General features: G+C 41.4%; 2 protein-coding genes across 2 annotated transcripts; both read right to left on the bottom strand.

Moving 5' to 3' along the window:
* Positions 1 to 6,247: 6,247 nt before the first annotated feature.
* On the bottom strand, positions 6,248 to 6,796 carry LOC120019395 (gremlin-1-like). Its single transcript, XM_038962684.1, has one exon. The coding sequence runs from the start codon at positions 6,794 to 6,796 to the stop codon at positions 6,248 to 6,250; it is 549 nt and encodes a 182-aa protein (XP_038818612.1).
* A 1,141-nt stretch (positions 6,797 to 7,937) lies between these two features.
* On the bottom strand, positions 7,938 to 21,783 carry LOC120019394. Its single transcript, XM_038962683.1, has 14 exons — positions 21,617 to 21,783; positions 20,769 to 20,865; positions 20,484 to 20,604; positions 20,143 to 20,278; positions 18,882 to 19,030; positions 18,378 to 18,521; positions 18,159 to 18,255; positions 17,977 to 18,042; positions 17,399 to 17,514; positions 14,704 to 14,919; positions 11,634 to 11,783; positions 9,214 to 9,320; positions 8,461 to 8,514; positions 7,938 to 8,210 (listed from the first exon to the last, which is right to left on the bottom strand). Exons 1-14 carry the CDS (start codon positions 21,781 to 21,783, stop codon positions 8,085 to 8,087), a joined length of 1,746 nt encoding a protein of 581 aa, XP_038818611.1. The 3' UTR covers positions 7,938 to 8,084.

Here is a 21,783-nt window from a genome sequence, read left to right as displayed (position 1 = left end):
ACTAGAAAAGTTCAATTCCCACAGGGATCACGTACACCTACTAAAAATGTGTTAATTCACTGTAAGTCACTTTTCGATAAAAACATGTGCTTAGTGGCATACCATATACATTATTTTGACTTGGATATATATTATTTTGACTTGGATATATATTATTTTGCTTATAAAACTCTGCCTGAGAAGTGACTAAATCAGGAAGATAACTCTGTGACATCCCACATCTGGGATCAGCTACATGCACCCTGCCAGTCCACCAACTGACTGAGTTGAGAAACACTGTTCTCATATCTATCTAGACTGTCTGTCTTTTTGAACAATGTGACCCTGTATCATCTAGTACGTAGTCTGTATGTCTTAACACAGCATAAGCTCCTGTATGACTGGGTCTGAGACTGATGTGAGCTTGTCTTTTGGGGCCGTATGCATCAAGTGTCTCAGAGTAGGAGTGCAGGTCTGGGATCAGGTCCCCCCCCCCTGTCCATGTAATGTTATTCACTATGATCTTAGAGGATCCTAGATCAGCTTTCTCACTATGAGACTGATGTGATCCTCTTTTCCCACTCTTCCCCCAGGCTGAAAGAGGCCCAGCTGTCAGTGAAGAAGATCACAGCAGACAAGAAGGTGGAGACTAGGAAGATCAACCCTAACAGTCTGGTGAGCACAACTTAAACTTAATATAGATGTTACGAATCCCTTTGGCCCGACAGTCTAGGGGGGATGGTAAGGGGACCCGTAATATAACTCATGCAAATTATAGTAGTGACAAAGAGTGAAAAACGAAATAACCACGACAACTAAGATCTACCGTCAAACACTCAAGGTTTATTTATAAACACGCGGTAATGGGGGGAGCAGGAAAAGGGGCTGAGCTGGACCCAAGGAATGAAACAATAATAATCCAAAAACTCCCCTAAGCTAAACTAGCCTATTTCAACAACCACTAACTAACTAACCAATAAATACAGAGGGTGGTCCGCCCAGTTCTAACTAGTGTATTTAACAAAGTTTCACTACGGGTAATGTATGCCCATGGGCGACTTATCTAGTTACCCCCTTTTCCCACCATTAAACAAACACTCACACACCATAACCAAAACAATACTCACAAGTGGGGACAAAGTGACATGTAGATGCAAAACAAACAAGAGATCTACAGACAGAAGGCATTGACAGAGAGATTGAGCTCCAAAGAAAACAATTGACAGGGGTTTTAAACCAAGGGAAAGGTACTGTGATTGGGTAAGGGAAAAGGAGCAGGTGTCTTCTGATTAGCGACTGATTGATGACTGATTGGGGAATGATGATTGTCACCTGTGAGTAGGGGAGAAGGAGAGAAAAGAAATACACACAGGATACACACAGAACACTTGTATCCGTAACAATAGACATACAGTATAAATCCAAAGTACCCCTATCCACTATCAATCACATCTGATCAACCCTAACAGTCTGGTGAGAACATAGAGGCATTTAACACTGAGAGATATATAGATATATACAGTAGCAGTGAACAGTTTGGACACACCTACTCATTCAAGGGTTTTTCTTTATTTTTACTATTTTCTACATCGTAGAATAACAGTGAATACATCAAAAGTATGAAATAACACATATGGAATCATGTAGTAACCAAAAAAGTGTTAAACAAATGAAAGTATATTTTCTATCAATTCTTCAAATCTGCATTGAGGACAGCTTTCCACACTCTTGGCATTCTCTCAACCAGCTTCACCTGGAAGTGTGCCTTGAATTCTAAACAAATAACAGACAGTGTCACCAGCAAAGCACCCCCACACAATCACACATCCTCCTCCATGCTTCACGGTGGGAAACACACATGCAGAGATCATCCGTTCACCTACTCTGCGTCATACAAAGACAGAGCAGTTGGAAACAAAAATCTCAAATTTGGACTCATCAGACCAAAGGACAGATTTCCACCGGTCTAATGTCCATTGCTCGTGTTTCTTGGCCCAAGCAAATCTCTCCACTTACTGGTGTCCTTTAGTAGTTATTTATTTGCAGCAATTCGACCAGGAAGGCCTGATTCACACAGTCTCCTCTGAACAGTTGATGTTGAGATCTGTCTGTTACTTTGAACTCTGTGGAGCATTTATTTGGGCTGGAATTTCTGAGGCTGGTAACTCCAATGAACTTATCCTCTGCAACAGAGGTAACTCTGGGTCTTCCTTTCCTGTGGCGGTCCTCATGAGAGCCAGTTTCATCATAGTGCTTGATGGTTTTTGCGACTGCACTTGAGGAAACTTTCAAAGTTCTTGAAATTTTCCAGATTGACTGACCTTCATGTGTTAAAGTAATGATGGACTGTCGTTTCTCTTTGCTTATTTGAGCTGTTCTTGCCATAGTATGTACTTGGTCTTTTACCAAATTTTGTTTTACGTTACAGCCTTATTCTAAAATATATATATATCTTTTATATACAAAGCAATCTACACACAATACCCCACAATAGCAAAGCGAAAACAGGTTTTTAGACATTTTTGCAAATTTATTAAAAATAAAAAACTGAAATACCTTTATTCAGACCCGTTGCTATGAGACTCGAAATTGAGCTCAGGTGCATCCTGTTTCCATTGATCATCCTTGAGATGTTTCTTCAACTTGATTAGAGTCCACCTGTGGTATTCAATTGATTGGACATGATCTGTCTATATAAGGTCCCACAGTTGACAGTGCATGTCAGAGCAGAAAACAAGCCATGAGGTCAAAGGAATTGTCCGTAGAGCTCCGAGACAGGATTGCGTTGAGGCACAGATCTGGGGAAGGTTACCCTAAAATGTCTGCAGCATTGAAGGTCCCCAAGAACACAGTGGCCTCCATCATTCTTAAATGGAAGAATTTATCAACAACCAAGACTCTCCTACAGCTGGCCGCCCAGCCAAACTGAGTAATCGGGGGAGAAGGGCCTTGGTCAGGGAGGTGACCAAGAACCCGATGGTCACTCTGACAGAGCTTTAGAGTTCCTCTGTGGAGATGGGAGAACCTTCCAGAAGGACAAGCATCTCTGCAGCACTCCACCAATCAGGCCTTTATGGTAGAGTGGCCAGACAGAGGCCACTCCTCAGTGAAAGGCACATGACAGCCTGCTTGGAGTTGCCAAAAGGCTCCTAAAGACTCTCAGACCATGAGAAAATTTGGCCTGAATGCCAAGCGTCACGTCTGGAGGAAACCTGGCACCATCAGTACGGCAAAGCATGGTGGTGGCAGCATCATGCTGTGGGGATGTTTTTCAGCAGCAGGGACTGGGAGACTAGTCAGGATCGAGGCAAAGAAGAGCAAAGTACAGAGAGATCCTTGATGAAAACCTGCTCCAGGGTGCTAAGCACCTCAGACTGGATTGAGGGTTTACCTTCCAACAGGTGTGCCAAGTTTATAGTGTAAATGTGATATTTCAGTTATTAATTTTAATAAATTAGTAAACATTTCTAAAAACCTGTTTTTGCTTTGTTATTAATTGGTATTGTGTCTAGATTGAGGGGGGAAAATAAGGCTGTAACGTAACAAAATGTTTGAAAAAGTCGATGGGTCTGAACACTTTCTGAAGGCACTGTAGAGAGGGGGGGGGGGGGAGAAAGAGAAACAAATAGAGACAAAGCGAGGGGGTGAGAGAGAGGGGGGAGAGAGAGAGGGGTGGGTGAGAGAAATGTTGAGAGGAGAGGGGGCGGGGGGGTGAGAGAGAGTGAGAGGGGGAGAGAGAGGGGTGAGTGAGAGGGGGAGAGAGAGAGGGGTGGGCGAGAGAGAGGGGGGAGAGAGAGAGGGGTGGGTGAGAAATGTTGAGAGGGGAGAGAGGAGAGGGGGCGAGAGGGAGAGAGAGAGAGGGGGGTGAGAGAGGGAGAGGGGTGAGAGGAGGGGGAGAGAGAGGGGCGAGAGAGAGAGGGGTGGGCGAGAGAGAGGGGTGGGTGAGAGAGAGAGAGACCTAATGCCTAGGCTTTTTCTTAGAGGGCTAACTCAGTCTTGTGGCATGCAAAACACCCTGGGTTTGAACCTTTGTCAGTTACGCCTACAACCTCAATGAATTACTGTTCACCTGTATGTCCTAGACTAGAAAAGTTCAATTCCCACAGGGATCACGTACACCTACTAAAAATGTGTTAATTCACTGTAAGTCACTTTGGATAAAAACATGTGCTTAGGGGAATAGATGGGTAAGGAAAATATATATATAGAGAGAGATATACAGTACAGTTATTGGTGTGATCCTATGGGTCAAAGCAACAGTACCACTGCTCTACACAATATGATAGATAGGATCAAACAGGCTAACCATCATCCATCTTCTAGGTTTGGATTCAGGCTCAACAAAAGTGTTAACAGGAAATAATATACTTTTTGACCTATCCCAGAACCTGGTTTTGATTGAATTATTGAACTACTGTTCCAATCATAATAATTATTCCACTGGGCCTCAAAAAACTCTGACAGGCTCATGCCCTATGGGCCGTTCTGGCTCGGACAAGGCTTATTTACTTCCTTACTTGGCTTCAAAAGCCAGTATAGTGTGGTATGTGGACACTGTTCGCATACTGTCCCTAACGGAAAAAAACGAACCCCTTTCCTCTGCCCTGACAGAAAGACAGGCTACGCCAGAAGGAAGCTAACATGGTGGCCACAAGCTGAGAGACAGAACAGGACAGAGAAGATATTGATGAGAAAATTGATGAGTTGATTTGTGAGGTAAGTGGGGACTTCTCCCACCCTCTACCACCCCTTTAGCCACCCACACAGGGTGATCAGGATCATACCAGTCTCTGTTCCTGCCCACCCTCTTACAGACAAAGCCTGGAACACTGCCCTCTGAACCTTCCCCTGTTGGAGACTAGAGGAAACCCCTCATACTATGGTTCACAGGTCACAAAGTTGCAGATGGATTCACTGACCAACAGGAAACTGGCAACAAGGGGGATGACTATTTTCTTGTTAATTTTTTATGGGAGTAGTGTATATTCATATAAAAGGTGGTGGATTCTCCACCTCATCCTAAGGACGTTCATGTTTAAAAATAATACATGTTTTTGTCAAATAACTGATTAATATCTGGTCAAATGAAGCAAGACAGTGTGTCTAGATTGTATGGGAAACTTTTTCTTGTGTAGATTTGTTTATGTTTTTCTGATATTCAATATCAGAAGTCTTGTTTCTGTGTTTTATAAGAAATGTATCATGTTTTTCACCTTATATTTCCACTGTCAATCATTACATCAATATAGATAACAATCAGCTATGTATCTTGCCATCGGTCTCTGTTATTACAACTTCCCAGCAACCCAAAACAGTTCAACAAGGTGTACAAATACGAGTTTATTCACCAACCACTTTATATACTGTACATATATAATACAATAGCATGAACGTTAAGTGACGTCTAACTGTGCAGGTTTAAAATGAATTGCCAACATTCATTGACAACAAACTTCTTAAGAGTTCCTGAAGTGAGTGTGTCCACTGAGAATGATACTTAGTGACATTTGGAAGAAATTATGCATTTTGACGTCAAAACAAATTTTTGTTCAAACATTATTTTTAGTTTTCTTTTTACAAATCAACACAGAACTAATAAAAGAAATCAGTTGAACACTATTAAATCTGTAAATCATGTCATGTGATTATGAACTCAAATGTATCGATGTGAAAGTTTAATTGTATTTATGTGAACTATTTATAATTGTAAAATGTGAAAAACTTCAATAAAGATTATTTTTAAAAAGGAAACAATACTTATTCTCTCCACTTTGGCTCATAACAGTTAACAAGTCCATGTCAAATTGAACACACTGTGTGGCTTTTTCTCCTTATTTAAATGCCATACATGCGCAAACATTCTGGTCTCCACAGTGATACTGTTATTTGTATTATGCGCAAGCCAGAAATATTAAAAAAGAATTAAGCACGAAGCTATAAGCCATTTACAATGTGCTAAACCTGTCAATAATGCCAAACCAGTCGTTATAGTCCCATACATTACACTGGGGGTCTGTTGGAGTTGGCATAGCTGCCCGTTTAGGGGTTTTGGCATGGTTGTGAAGAGTTCCATCCCTTGTTTTCGTTGTGTTTTGATCTCTTTTAGGATTAAGATTGGACATTTTCTCCCTCATGCATATTCGGTTTTTGCAATGGAAGCACGTTTGATTTAACGCATTTGGTCGCTCGCTCTATTCCTTTTAGTTATTCCAGTGGAAAGCAAACCAACACAGACTATACAAAATGTGTCCATTCCATCTGGCTTTAACTAATCCAGGTCTATGGAAGCGCAGTGGCACGTCTTTACGCGCTGGACGCGTTTCTTCTGGGTGCTGGGTGACTGGCCTGGACAGATGAGGGTGTAGGTAACGGTAGTGAATGTTTTCGGTTTACAGGTGGAACACGATTGGAAAGCCCCGTCATCTTGGTAGATGTGTCGGGGGATGTAGAAGGAGTTACACTGCCCGTAACAGAAACGATTGATTATAGTGCGGCTGAGGCATCCTTCCTCGTGGATCGCCTGTTTCAGCGGCTGCGTTTTGCACCAGTCCAGTTTGAGGTACCGGCGCTCCGTGACGTGTAGGGCTTCTTGGCTGGATTCTAGAACCTCGTCAGCGGCCGTTACTGGCCCCATTTGGCGGGAGACAAATCCGTTCTGTGGTGGCTGCTGCGGTGAGCGCTCCGACTCGTTGGGGCTGGAGTTGTATTTGTATGGGTGCGGAGAGGCGCCCTGGAAGCCACCTCCCGCTGCGCTCCTCAGCGGACAGAAGAATAGTCCCAACACCATGGCCGAGGCAAATACTGTTGATGTCTTCATCCTTAGATGTAGAATGTTAAAATATATAAGGATTATATTTAAAGAAGTCGTGGAAATCAATAGAGAACAAATTACGCATAACTTTTACGCAAGGTTTACGCAAACCAAATACAACATTTCCACATGTCTGTACAATGTAGTTACCAGATGAATAGGGTAATTTCAACATAGCGAGTATTTGGTAGAGCAAGAATGATAAATAGCTAGATTTACTCACCTGTGTCCTACACAAACTCCACACAACAGAAACACTCCTGGTTTAGATTTAAGTGTTTTGAATAAACTGCTAGATTCCCTGCGGAAGTAAGATATTGGTTAAGTAGAAGTATTTCTGTATGACGTCTTCTTGGAAGAGGCCAAACAAACTGCTGTCCAGCTGTACTGTCTTAGATTTAAGTACAGTGGAAGGATGTGCCCGCCCCCTCCAACGCCCGTCATCCTCTCTGATACTATTCAAAACGGACTCAAACCTGGGAAACTTGCAGAGTAAATCATTTATTTTATATTATTAAGAATTAACAGCAAATGTTAATCAAAAAAACAGCAAGAGAGTTAGATAATGGCTTGAGCCAAAAAAAATATTAAAAAGCTAAAATCACAACAACTTGATTAAATACTTTGTATCACAAACAGCATATTTTTGGTTTGATCCAATATATAATTGAGACAACATTCAGCTTTATAGGCTGCTCTAATATTACTGAATTGCATGCCACAGTGGACCACAGGCACAAAATAACTCATAAGCTTGTTACATTTTCCACCCTGAGCAAGTCATTTTGATAGATTGAAAACAGACAACAGATGGTAATGTCTTATTTTTTACACAAGTGGTACATATCAATATACCCCTGTGTTACCGTACCTAACATTGTTAGTAGGCTACGTAAGTCAACAAAGATGTGTCATGGGGAAAAAGTAACACATTTAGAGAACATACTTGTCTGATGTGACGTTTTATTACAAACTAGGTGGTTCGAGCCCTGAATGCTGATTGGCTGACACCGTGGTATATCAGACCGTATAACGCAGGTATTTTTACTGCTCCAATTACGTTGGTAACCAGTTTATAATAGCAATAAGGCACCTCGGGGGTTTGTGGTATATGGCCAATATACCACGGCTAAGGGCTGTATCCAGGCACTCCACGTTGTGTCTTGCAAAAAGAAGAGCCCTTAGCCGTGGTATATTGGCCAGATATCACACCCCCTCGGGCCTAATTGCTTAAATCTACTTGAGATAATTTGAAGTGAACATGGTGGCCAGTAATGTTAGAACAACAGTGTGTTTAGGTGGTGGTTTTTGTTGCAGTGGTGGTGCGATAGTCTTCGTCCTCTTCTGGGTAGTGGGGAACAGACTTCTTGGCCACCACATTGTTCAGCCTCTGACCCATCAGGTAGGGGTTATTGACACTCTGGAATAAAAAAGGGTAAGATGGGTACTTTCCTGTTTTCGAGAGGAAATATTTAGTTGTCATGGTGCTGAAGATAAAGAAACATGTATTTGACTTCATCCAGAAATGTGAGTTTAAAGTTGAATTATCTCCTTCGGGGTATAACAAATAAATTGTGGTGATGTGGATTCACAGAGACTATTTCTACAAAAGCAAAAAATTAATCTGAGGAAAAAAAAGAAAAAAAGAAACAAACCAATTATAGACCCACCCTTTTTCTTCTTTTGGCTCCTCCCTTCAGTTTCTGGTACAACAGTTCCTTGTTCTAAAAGGAAATATTCTAAAGTGAGTAGGGACACACAGGTATATATTTTTGTTATTGTTTTGTTTTTACAGGAAATGCCTTTTTTCTTGAATCATTGTAAACAAATTGATTAAGCATTTTCTGGGGAACAAATATATTTTCTCTGGTTGACTTGTCTGGTGTCCACAGATGGGGTGTGGTGTAAATTAGTAGAAATCAAAACAATATATTTTTCCTAATAGAGGGTGAGATGGACTGGACTAGTTCATGTCAACGTAACCTCCATAATGGTACTGGGAACTATAACCATTGGTGAAAAAAAATGTTCTCTCTCCCACAGAAAATATCCCCTTAATACTCCTGATTAACATTTGGCAGGAGCACATATAAAATAGCTTCTCCATTGATGTAAACTCCATTATAGCAGACTAGAGTCTGATCTAAGGTCAGTTTACTGTATCCACTCCTGAGCCTAGTGGAGTGGGCTGACATTTCCCCTGACTCTGATCTAAGGTCAGTTTACTGTATCCACTCCTGAGCCTAGTGGAGTGGGCTGACATTTCCCCTGACTCTGATCTAAAGTCAGTTTACTGTATCCACTCCTGAGCCTAGTGGAGTGGGCTGACATTTCCCCTGACTCTGATCTAAGGTCAGTTTTGATTTTGGGATGGTATAACATCCATAACCAAACAAACCATAGCACCCACCCCAGTCACTCACCCACTTAGCCAGAGCAGGGTAGTCATGCTCGGGGTCGAACAGGTGCTGATGCTTCTGGAACTCTCTGCTGAACTCTGCTGTGTCCGGGGCGTTTTCCAGACACCCATCTGCGGCTACAGTACAAAAGAGGGAGCAGAGAACAGAGAGTCAGAGATTGGCCAAATACTATAGGACAGGGTTTCTAAAACTTTTTGGGATAGCAAATTCCTCAGGGACCCCCTCATAATCAGTACAGCATACAAGGAAAATAGCATACAAGGAGTTTTACTATGACTTCGGCAGTGCACGGCCGGAAAAACTAAGTCTCAGGCCCTGGGAAGGAACATTTTTAAGGCCCGCCTCTTGACATCGGAGAGAACATTTAGCAATTTTCATGCTAATTTCCTGCAATTCTACACATTTAGAGATTTTCATGTTGTTACAATTTTAACCCATAACAGTCTAAGCCCTGTCTGGGGGGAAGTTCCACTAAACTATATGGAATTGTTTTAAGAAGGTCATACCATGGATTATTTAGCTATTTGATTTAGAATTCCAAGACCTCTTGAAGTATCCCCCCAAAAATATAAAAACATTTTATGAAAAATATAATTTGGCCTATTAGCCTATACAAACACATTGAATAACAGCTTCACTACATGGAACAACAGAATGTGTCTAAAGGAAGTTTGTTCTGAAGTGTCTGTCCTATATCTGAGAGATGTAAGAAAGATCAGGAAACATATACAGTGCCTTCGGAAAGTATTCAGACCCCTTGACTTTTTCCACATTTGGTTAGGTTACAGCATTATTTAAAAATCGATTAAATCATTTTTTCCCCTCATCAATCTACACACAATAAATATCCCATAATGACAAAGCGAAAAACAGCTTTAGACATTTCTGCAAATGTATTAAAAATAAAAAAACAGAAATAACTTGTTTACATAAGTATTCAGACCCTTTGCTATGAGACTCGAAATTGAGCTCAGGTGCATCCTGTTTCAATTGATCATCCTTGAGATGTTTCTACAACTTGATTGGAGTCCACCTGTGGTAAATGGACATGATTTGGAAAGGCACACACCTGTCTATAAGGTCCCCATAGTTGACAGTGCATGTCAGAGCAAAAACAAAGCAATGAGGTCAAAGGAATTGTCCCTAGAGCTCCGAGACAGGATTGTGTTGAGGCACAGATCTGGGGAAGGGTACCAAAACAGCATTGAACAGCATCTGCAGCATTGAAGGTCCCCAAGAACAGTGGCCTCCATAATTCTTAAATTAAAAAAGTTTGGAACTAGCTGGCCGCCCAGCCAAACCGAGCAATCGGGGGAGAAGGGCCTTGGTCAGGGAGGTGACCAAGAACCCGATGGTCACTCTGACAGAGCTTTAGAGTTACTCTGTGGAGATGGGAGAAACTTCCAGAAATAAAACCAATCCTGCAGCACACCACCAATCAGGCCTTCATGGTAGAGTGGCCAGATGGAAGCCACTCCTCAGTAAAAGACACATGACAGCCTGCTTGGAGTTTGCCAAATGGCACCTAAAGGACCCTCAGACCATGAGAAACAAGATTCTCTGGTCTGATGAAACCAAGATTGAACTATCTTTTGAGATTTGGATGCGGACCCCTACAGGAACTCCACGTACCCCCAGAGGTCCGCAGACCTCACTTTGAGATCCCCTGCTATAGCAGAATACTTAATCTACATAGAACAAAATCATACAGAACAAATAGCCTTGGTAGGTGCACATCTGTTTCTGCTTTAGCCAACTAGTCGTAGCTGTTTGCAATATCGAATGCAGAAACTAAAGTCTGTTACCCAGGCTACATCGTTGTGTTATACAGTACGTGTCAAGCTGTCTATTTGTGTAAAGTAAGGTATAGTAGGCCTTTATGTACATGTGGAATAAGTACTGTCTACCAGTCTTTCCTAGTGGACAGGGGTTAGGAGGGTAACAGTCTACCAGTCTTTCCTACTGGACAGGGGTTAGGAGGGTAACTGTCTACCAGTCTTTCCTAGTGGACAGGGGTTAGGAGGGTAACAGTCTACCAGTCTTTCCTACTGGACAGGGGTTAGGAGGGTAACAGTCTACCAGTCTTTCCTAGTGGACAGGGGTTAGGAGGGTAACAGTCTACCAGTCTTTCCTAGTGGACAGGGGTTAGGAGGGTAACTGTCTACCAGTCTTTCCTAGTGGACAGGGGTTAGGAGGGTAACTGTCTACCTGTCTTTCCCACTGGACAGGGGTTAGGAGGGTAACTGTCTACCTGTCTTTCCCACTGGACAGGGGTTAGGAGGGTAACTGTCTACCTGTCTTTCCTAGTGAACAGGGGTTAGGAGGGTAACTGTCTACCTGTCTTTCCCACTGGACATGGGTTAGGAGGGTAACTGTCTACCTGTCTTTCCCACTGGACAGGGGTTAGGAGGGTAACTGTCTACCTGTCTTTCCCACTGGACAGGGGTTAGGAGGGTCGGGGTATCCATGGTCCTCACTGAAGTCTTTAGGGATGTTGTCCCCTGTCAGCTCAGCTACGATGTTGGGGATGTTTCCATAGGGACCCAGGTGCTGCAGTCCCTCATGAGCGCCACCTAATGGAGGAAACACAGCATAACAGGGACACCTTATTGTTTATTCATTGACCGAGAGGACATGTTTACTACTGTTTTTACATTTTAAATGTGATTACTGCATTTTGAAAGTCAAATCAATATCTTAATAAGAATAAGAAATATCACCTACTCAGCCTAGATATCATCATATTGTTATTACGTTCCATGTCCAAAACAAAATCCCAAGTACAGAAACCCAAGGACAGAAATGTCAACGTAATCTCCATAATGGTACTGGGAACTATAACCATTGGCTTGGTGAAAAAAATGTTCTCTCTCTCTCTCTCCCACAGAACATATCCCCTTAATACTCCTGATTAACATTTGGCAGGAGCACATATAAAATAGCTTCTCCATTGATGTGAACTCCATTATAGCAGTGATTTCTCCCAGGCTTTGAACTGGGCACACGACTGCCTGTGGTGTAAAAACTAGTAGGGAATATTGTTTTTAAATGTCCTGCTTTAGAGGGTAGAGTATATTTCTTAGACGTAACCATCGGCCAAATCATGACACATCCCAGATATACACAAACTAGACTGATGGTTGTACACCATTTCATACTGCTAACATAATAAAGTTGACAACCCATTTTGTTAGCTATAGTCCTGTTGTTACTGTACCTCACTAGCTTGGTTTATTATTGGTCAGGTATTTAGAAGGTTTCCATCCAATTGATGACAGATTTCCATGCAAATATTCTAACATCTGCATAAAAACAATATGCTAATTTTCCCACCATGTCACTTCCTGACCATAGAGAGTCCTTATTTTCTATGGTGGAGTAGATCAGGGCGTGACCTACTCTAGTCTAGTTTATATTTTCTATGTGGGGTTCTAGTTTTGTTTTTCTATGTTGGTGTTTGGTATGATTCCCAATGAGAGGCAGCTGGCTATAGAAGTGGACTGGCCATCTGCGTTCATCCACCTCTGGCCTGCTCGCCTCCCTACCTCTGAGGAAGTACAGTTCCCGCTCAGCCCAGTCAAAACTGTTCGCTGCTCTGGCACCCCAATGGTGGAACAAACTCCCTCACGACGCCAGGTCAGCGGAGTCAATCACCACCTTCCGGAGACACCTGAAACCCCACCTCTTTAAGGAATACCTAGGATAGGATAAAGTAATCCTTCTAACCTCCCCCCCCCCCCTTAAAAGATTTAGATGCACTATTGTAAAGTGGTTGTTCCACTGGATATCATAAGGTGAATGCACCAATTTGTAAGTCGCTCTGGATAAGAGCGTCTGCTAAATGACTTAAATGTAAAATGACTTAAATGTAAATGTTGTCTCTAATTAGGGATCATATTTAAGTAGCATTTTTCCACCTGTGTTTTGTGGGATATTGTTTGTGTAGTTGCATGTTAGCACTCCATTGTCGTCACGTTTACGTCTTTATTGTTTTGTGCGTTTCTCTATTAAATATGTGGAAACCATATCGCGTTGCACCTTGGTCCGATGATTATTCCAGCGAACGTGACACACCAGAGTGGTGTTTCCATCCAACTGACTTGTTGCTGTTAAAAGGATGTGCGTAATGGCGTAGTGAACATTAAAAAAACACTTTTGCGGGTAAGTTCTCAGGTTTCCATCGCATTTTCAACTTTACTGATGGTTTCGTCACAAAAGAAACTTGCCCAGGCTGGTGTTGGTGGATACTCTATAGACGGTTCTCTGATACAGCAGACAGGTACAGTTATATGACGATATGAATTTAAAAAACTGATTATTTGTATATGACAATTTCCAGCCAAGCACCGATCATCATGTCACCAGCGTCATTCAAATGATAGCCTACCCTATATTTAGTGGACATTTGCATTAAGCTCATCACTGTGGACTTAACCACCATATTTTATGTAGTTAAGGAATAAGTTGTAATCATTTATTCCATCTGCCTATAGACTTTGCATGCCTTCCATGTGGTAGTACCAGAGAGGAAGAGGCAAAGGGAAAGAATTTACTCAAAATCCCAAAATCTGTCCATGCAAGATAAGCAGACCAAGTGGGGAGGTCTACAGAAGTGGACTGGCCATCTGACATTTCGGGCAAATGCCAGATGGGCTGGTCTGTTTTTAGCCCAGTATGCCTGTTTTGTTGGACAAAATGATCATTATCTCACTAATAATGGGGGCCTTGAGAAAACAAAAAATGGGCGGGTGCCTCAAGGAAAAGAATGGGCCGTTGTGTTAGAAAAGCCAGTTCCGATTTTGTCCTAGTCCGCCCCTGGATGTCTATGAGTGTCGAATTATGAGGCTTATTTGATCAAATATATGTTTGTTTTTTAAATTGTTTAGGTTCTTCCAAATGTACTGATGTAAGCACGTGACATTCCAGAAACTTTGAGAAAAACGACTGAGTTGAGCCTGGCGTATCTGCCCTCTCATTGGCTAGAATGGTCCCACCTGATCTCGCCTCTTCCCACCTGCCTTACATCTTTGAGGACATGTACTATATTTCCATTGTTAGAGCAGTCACTGGACCATCTTGTCAATATAATAGATCATCTTCGGTAGTACAATGAAACATCGCGTGACTTCAAGTTTACTGCCATATGATTGTTTTCATATTAATATTTTGCGCATAAAAGCATTTCCACCGCAATTGACGCATAATCAATTTCCCTGACAAAAAAGATCCCACCTTGTCGTGAGTATTTTGTTTAGTCAACATTTTTATGACAAATTTGCTGTTTACATAAGTCCTGAAGTTATTTTTTTATGAGTCGGGTAATTAATCCACATTGTGGTTGGATGGAAATGTGGTTATTGACCAAAAACAAATGGATACAGAATAAGAACAAAATAGATAACACTGGAAACTACTATCCATACCCATGAGTATAACAGACAACTCCTCTAACCCATACATTATTATTAGAAGTCATGGACCATAATCACCTACCTTGGATGCTCTGTGGCCCCACGATGTTGGTGGCCTGGTGAGCAGGGTATTCGACCCTGGGCCGAGCGATGCCCAGCTGCTCCATGACTCCGTGTAGGAGACGCTGAATGTCGGCCTCAGATACCTGGTCCACCGTGCGGGGGCTCCGGGCCGATGCCAGCCCCGCTAGGACAATCAGCAGCACTGTTCTCCTCAACCTGACCGCCGAAGCCATCGCTGGTGTCAGATATAGGAGATAAAAGCACTGTTGCTTATGTCTAATAGGCCTATATGTTGTGTCTAATGTATTCAGTAGAAAATGCAACTGAAAAACATGTTCTAATTATATTCTATTTCATCAGAAGAAAGTCCATCTGACAGGAACCATCGTTAACCCATCATTCGAAAACTGTATGGAGTTAGAATAGTTATTTTTATACCACATTGTGGAACAATCAAAGTCAAACATGGTACAGACCATCATTAATAATGCATTACATCACCTATACACATGTATGCATAAACAAAAAAACTAAAACAAAGTAAAGTGGATAAATGGACAATTAGGCACTTATAAAAGAAAGGTCTCCGTTGAAGGATAAGGTGGCAGGCTTTAACGCAGGCACAGAACACAAGCTTACCAGATAGCATACAGTATAAACATGTCAGGAAATTAGCTATAAAACTGCAACATGTTGTTTCGCTCAGCTTCATGGCAAACTGTGTAGAATAGCAGGAAATTAGCTCAAGAATTACTGAAAGGTCGGGACAATCCTTGTCCGGCAGGTAAACTTTGTTTTTATAGTGAACATTTTTTTTTTTTTTTTTACATTATTTGATCTTAAAATGTTCATTTAGGATAATTAAGAGAAAGATTGGTTTTGGTCATTTTCGAAAATACTTTCAATATTATTAATTTCCATGTCGACTCTATGCCTTGATGCCTATTTTGTTGTATTACAGCCTGATTTTTATTTATTAAAATTTTTGGGTCGCTGGCCTACACACAATACCTCATGTCAAATTGGAATACTCTTTTTTGAAATTTGTACAAATTAAAAACCTAAATGTCTTGAGTCAATAAGCATTCAACCGCTTTATGGCAAGCCTAAATAAATTCAGAAGTAAAAAAAAAAGTCACATTAGTTGCATGGACTTACTCTGTGCTCAATAATAGTGTAACATGAATTTTGAATGACTACCTCATGTCTATACCCCACACATACGATTATCAGTTGAGCAGTGCATTTCAAACACAGATTCAACCACAAAGACCAGAAATGGTCTGGAAAGTTCTCTACTTCTGATAGATTTAAAAACAAACAATACTGGAATCACCATGATCACAACCATAAACTCACTCTGCCTGATGAATTCAACGTAACACAGCTGTTTTGAGATAAGTAATGCTACAGTGAAAAAGCTAAATTGTTATGGTATACACCACTTGAATGAAATCTTTTTTAAATTCAGTAAAAAGATGAACAGTTATTATTGGGGATTTTCAAATGAATTATTTTCATATTTTACAAACGTTTGTATGTTTTGATCTTTTGTCAACTCCGTCATTGATGGCTAATCCCCTTAAGACACATTTTTTTGTCAATATTGAGAAAAAGGTATTGTAATCACTGTTCAGCAGCAGATGCTTAAACACTGAAAGTATTTTCTGTGCTACACCCAAAGGAGGCTTTCTTTACAAAATGTTTTAAATCTGGAACGCACATACCATGAGCCCTGGAGCATTTCACAACGCTACAAAAAGATTAGTATCACATATTTGAATACTCTCAATGTTAGAAGTAAACAATCAATGCCTTTAAATACTTGGACAATAATTGTTTTAAAAAAAATGCCTTTTATAGTGTCTGACACCAGTTGTATGGTTGTTCCTTTACATGGTGTGACAGCTGATAATTGTCTATCAAAATTAATATTTTGAAATGTTATCATTAGGACAAATATTTGAGATTGAGATTTTTCAAAAATCCATGAGCTCTAAAACAGCAACAACAAAAAATCTCGGCCCCATAGCAAAATAGGACGAGAAACTATACTTTTCTCTGCACAAACATTAAAAGACCTTGCGCGCTGTGAAACTCCGTTACGCCACTGGAAACAGGCATTGACATTGTTACCTGATCAAATGTATCAATTATTATTTTCAAAAATATTCAAATGTTTTGTATGGACAACCTTATGTAACCGTTGGTTTACAGAAGGTAGGTACAAATAAACGGTATTGATGTTTCCCCATTAGGCAAATAATCACACACCATTTGGTCCCAAATATCGCTGTTGATGTCGAAATAATGTTGACATGGGCATAACCATCATAATAAATCCAAAATTACGCACATAACGGTGTTGTCTATCTATAAATCGTATGGCCAGAATGGAAATACATATGCATGCATCGGGCTAATTAGCCATATACTCAAATCAACTATTGCCCGACAGTATGTGGTATCAAGGCATATGTGCGTCTGCCACTTTTCTGTGAAAACAAAATGTAGGTCCGCCATCAAACGTTTAGGCCTACGTCAGAGGGAAATATGATACTGAGTCCGCTACGGTCATCCCAAGATTTAGATACACCTAAACGATATGAATTCAACAGATGCAATGTTTCAAATATCATTAGGCTACTGGTTAGGCATATCTAAAAGGCCTATACGATATTTATCTGAACCTTACAATATAGCGTTTTCCTTACCGTGTATCCTGGATGCGAGGAGCAAGAGCCTGTAATGCTGAACGAGGATGCAGTCGATCCTTGCTCCACAGTTTATTAGCCTACCACTGTTGCCAGGCTCCGAAAGTAACTGGCATCTCCGTGAATGTCATTGGTCGGCGGACAATGTTAATAATTAAGCGAATCAGTGTGCCATATTCGTTTTCTTGTGTGCTTTACAAATTAGCAGACAGACATGCAATAGCCTAAGATGTGGCTAAAATAGTATTTTCATACCTTTGACTCCAAAGTAGTATTAAAAATAAACCTATTTATTAAAACAAATTTTAGTTTTACAGACATGTTGGACAGGTGGACTACAGGAAATATGTACAGGGAAATAAATTAAATATCCAGAAGTCCAAACGTTTCTAAAGACAAATAAAATGTGACATTCATTGGGTTTCATTTTCATCTTCAATGCAAAACAATGACAACTGAGATATGGGCCTTGATGTCTGATGAATTGAGATCCATTTGATAGAGACTATAGAGTGGTGCGTCTCCTGCTCTTCCAGGGGGTTAGGTTCAGCTTTCCCAGACCAGACAGACCCGGATACCTGCGGATACTGTCACCTCCCTTCAGCCTTTTGGCCGAAAAACACCCAACGTTTCCCGAATCCATTCTGAGGAGGGACGGACAGGGAATGAAAACTGGTAATAGTTCCGTATATGTTGGGCAGGACCCTATCTTGATCGCTTTCTCTGTTAAGAAGATATATCATACAAAACTACATTTTACCTTTTGAGTGTTTTGCTCTGTACTCTGCAGCTCTCTGTCCTCACTGGGGTGGAGGGAGATCTGGCCAACCGAGCTGAAGGACTTGAGCCTGGTTTCCCTGGGTAAAGAAGTTAATTTATCACAAGCTCAAATGATAAGCCTCTGAAACATTGTCATTATACTGCACACACAATCTGACAGCCCAAATTCATGTGGAAAAAATAGATTGTAAACATGTACCTGAGCAAAATGTTTTGTTCCTGAAAAGCTGAATGTCTGGGAAGGCCTCCAAACCCAGGCTCTTTCTGAGTGGCCGTCTCTTCCTGCAGGGAGACATCTCAGCATGACCTGGGATGCCCTCCATGATCACCTGAGGAACCACACCTATAGACAGAGACATTTCAGCATGACCTGGGACGCCTAGACAGACATTTCTTTATTTTATTTAACTAGGCAAGTCAGTTAAGAACAAATTCTTATTTACAACGATTACCTAACCCGGCCAAACCCTAACGACACTAGGCCAATTGTCCGCCGCTCTATGGGACTCCCAATCACAGCCGGTTGTGATACAGCCTGGAATCGAACCAGGGTCTGTAGTAACGCCTCTAGCACTGAGATGCAGTGCCTTAGAACGCTGCGCCAATCGGGAGCCCCCCTACATCACATCATCATACGAGTCTCGTCCTACATCTGATGGGTGAAAGCAATCGAGGTGGAGAGTGAGGGGTGTGAGAGTCATACCAAATGAATGGACATTCTCTATGAAGGTATAGACCACAGCCTTGAGTTTCATATATGTGTCCATCCCCTCTGTTCCGTGGCTGGGAGGAAGCAGGCTCGGGACAAAGACCACAGCCAGGTTACTATTGGTCATCCTGTTCTCTGCACACCTTAGAAAAATGATAGAAAAGCAGAGCAAAGACAATTGATGATCAATAAGAACCAGAACTACAAGTCACGTGTAGGATCAAAAGCATCTGCTAAATGGTATATTATTATTGTCTCAATCGGAGTTCCAGAAAAAGAATGGTCTGGACCTTTACGGGACAAGAGCTAAGCTTCAAGACAAATGTTATATGTCACATGCCCTGAATACAACAGGTGTAGACTTTACTGTGAAATGCTTGCTTTCAAGCCCTTCCCAACAATGGAGAGTTAAAATAAAAAGACAAGATTAATAAATTGCAGTGAGTAGAGCTATATGCAGGGAGTACCAGATCAATGTGCAGGGGTAATAGCTATATACAGAGAGTACCAGATCAATGTGCAGGGGTAACAGCTATATACAGGGAGTACCAGATCAATGTGCAGGGGTAATAGTTATATACAGAGTACCAGATCAATGTGCAGGGGTAATAGTTATATACAGAGTACCAGTACCAGATCAATGTGCAGGGGTAATAGTGGTCCCGTGTCCCCAGTGGTCCCGTGTGGCTCAGTTGGTAGAGCATGGCGCTTGCAACGCCAGGGTTGTGGGTTCATTCCCCACGGGGGGACCAGGATGAATATGTATGAACTTTCCAATTTGTAAGTCGCTCTGGATAAGAGCGTCTGCTAAATGACTTAAATGTAAATGTTAAATGTAATAGCTATATACAGAGAGTACCAGATCAATGTGCAGGGGTAATAGCTATATACAGAGAGTACCAGATCAATGTGCAGGGATATTAGGTATTTGAGGTAGATATGTGCTGTACATGAAGGCAGGGTAAAGTGACTAGGCATCAGGATAGGTAATATTAAGAGTAAAATAAATTACAGAGTAGCAGCAGCATGTGATGAGTGTAAGTCTTGTGAGTGCATAGAGTCAGTGCAAGATAGACAACTAATGTCTATTTAGCAGTCTTATGGCTTGGGGGGTAGAAGCTGTCTCGAACCTGCTGGTCCGAAAGCCGATGCGTCGGAACCATTTGCTGAACGGTAGCAGAGTGAACAGTCTAGTACACTTTCCCTGTTGCCTGCTATTCCCCTACAATAGCAACGCTATCTCCAAACATATTACCTGTGGGAGACCTTTGAGAGGAAGTGGAAAAAGTAACTGAGGAAGGCAAAGTTCCTGTCAGGCAGTAGGCAGGACAGCAGCTGGGTGGCCAAGGCCCTCTCCTCCAAAGTGGGTAATAGCTGGGCCTTCAGCAGGGCTGGAGAAAGAAAATGTGTTGCTGTCTATTATTGTCACAGACTCACTTCACACAGGACCTGTATTCATGAAACACCTCAGAGCAGTGGACCTGATCCTAAATCAGGAATTCTATTCTGAGACATTTTATGAATATGGGCCCAGAAATTCCCCCATTTGAGCCGGGATTTAAACCAACGACCTTCTCCAACCTCTAGGCTGCCTACCTGAGTGGAGGTCTGAGGGGAATAGGGGGTCTGGAAGCTCACGGCAGAACAGCTTCAAAAGGCTGGCTACGTCACAGGGGAGGGCTGTGGATAGACACGCCTCCCCATGGTCTAGTTTGGCCTGTGGTATTGTTGGAGGTGTGGGGGCGTGGTGAGGAAAGAGGGGGGAGAGAGGGGAAAGAGGGGGGGGGAAAGAGTCCAGAGTCTATCAGATAACAAAACAAGTCTTAAATTGACATCCTTTAAATCAACAATAATCCGTGCATGTTGAAGTCACACACTTACCCTAAGGGTCCTCAGACGAACAACAGAACCGGATTTTCTGAAAAGGCCATCAGTCCCAGCATGCTCCAGTAGATGCTCACAGGCATCCACTAGAAAGCTACATTGAAGTTGTAATGTTAAAATGAATTCTTATTTCTCACTTCAGTTGCACATTGTTCATTGTTAGAATAGAGCCTGTGTGTTCTTACTAGGGTAGCAAAGAGGGTTTTTACAGGAAACTCCGTTAACTACCGAAATTTTGGTATCTTTCAAGGATTTTATGTAATCTATCAAAAGACCTCTAGTGGCTCTTTTGGGTACTTCAGATTATCACAGGTGTGTGTAATTATCTGTCTCCTTCTCTGGCCTTATTACACGTAAAATATATTAAAATGAAATTGAAAAGTTGTAAATCCTTATCTTAAATATAAAACATGATCCTAAATATAGTGAATATCATTGGTGTTTAATATGAGGGTTTCAGCATTGAACATTATTTTTTATAGACTTAAATATTTTACAGTGTCAAGATGGATTCGTTGCCAATGTTTTGACATCAAACTGGTGGCAGTTGTGAAACAAGTCAATAGTTGGAAGAGCTGCATAGTTAATTGAATATAATGCCATTGTTGATTAGATGCCTTATTCATGAATTAGGCAATTTTATCTACTAGAAACTCATGGACACAGCTATACATTTTTTTTAAAAGTGTAATATATATCTATAAAATAAATGTTTCTATAAAGTTATTAAAGTATAAAATTACCAAACTTACGATATATTGCCATAGACTGTTAGTTATCAAAATGACTGAAGATTCAGGTAAGTTTGGTAAATTACCGGTACCTTTGCAACCCTAGTTTCTTACCAGGGTAGCAGCCCACACTGAGGCATGTAACACAACGGCAAACTCTCCAGTGGAACTCCAAACACTTTGGTACCACCTGTAAACCTTTTCTCTTTCTTCCTTCCACAGTTCTTCAGCTTTATCCCGTGAACCACACGGAGATGTTCCAATACAGAGAGACGGACCAT

This window comes from Salvelinus namaycush, chromosome 24 (genome assembly GCF_016432855.1).
Source record: "Salvelinus namaycush isolate Seneca chromosome 24, SaNama_1.0, whole genome shotgun sequence".
Classification (NCBI taxonomy): domain Eukaryota; kingdom Metazoa; phylum Chordata; class Actinopteri; order Salmoniformes; family Salmonidae; genus Salvelinus; species Salvelinus namaycush.
The sequence above is the reverse complement of the archived record's forward strand: the minus strand, read 5'-3'. Positions and strand labels throughout refer to the sequence as shown.

Coding starts and splice junctions, on each gene's coding strand:
- LOC120019395 (XM_038962684.1), bottom strand. CDS start 6,796: ATGAAGACATCAACAGTATTTGCCTCGGCCATGGTGTTGGGACTATTC.
- LOC120019394 (XM_038962683.1), bottom strand. CDS start 21,783: ATGGTCCGTCTCTCTGTATTGGAACATCTCCGTGTGGTTCACGGGATA. Junction 18,522..18,881: donor AGAGAATGTCCATTCATTTG/GTATGACTCTCA, acceptor CTCTGTCTATAG/GTGTGGTTCCTCAGGTGATC. Junction 18,256..18,377: donor GAACAAAACATTTTGCTCAG/GTACATGTTTAC, acceptor TTCTTTACCCAG/GGAAACCAGGCTCAAGTCCT.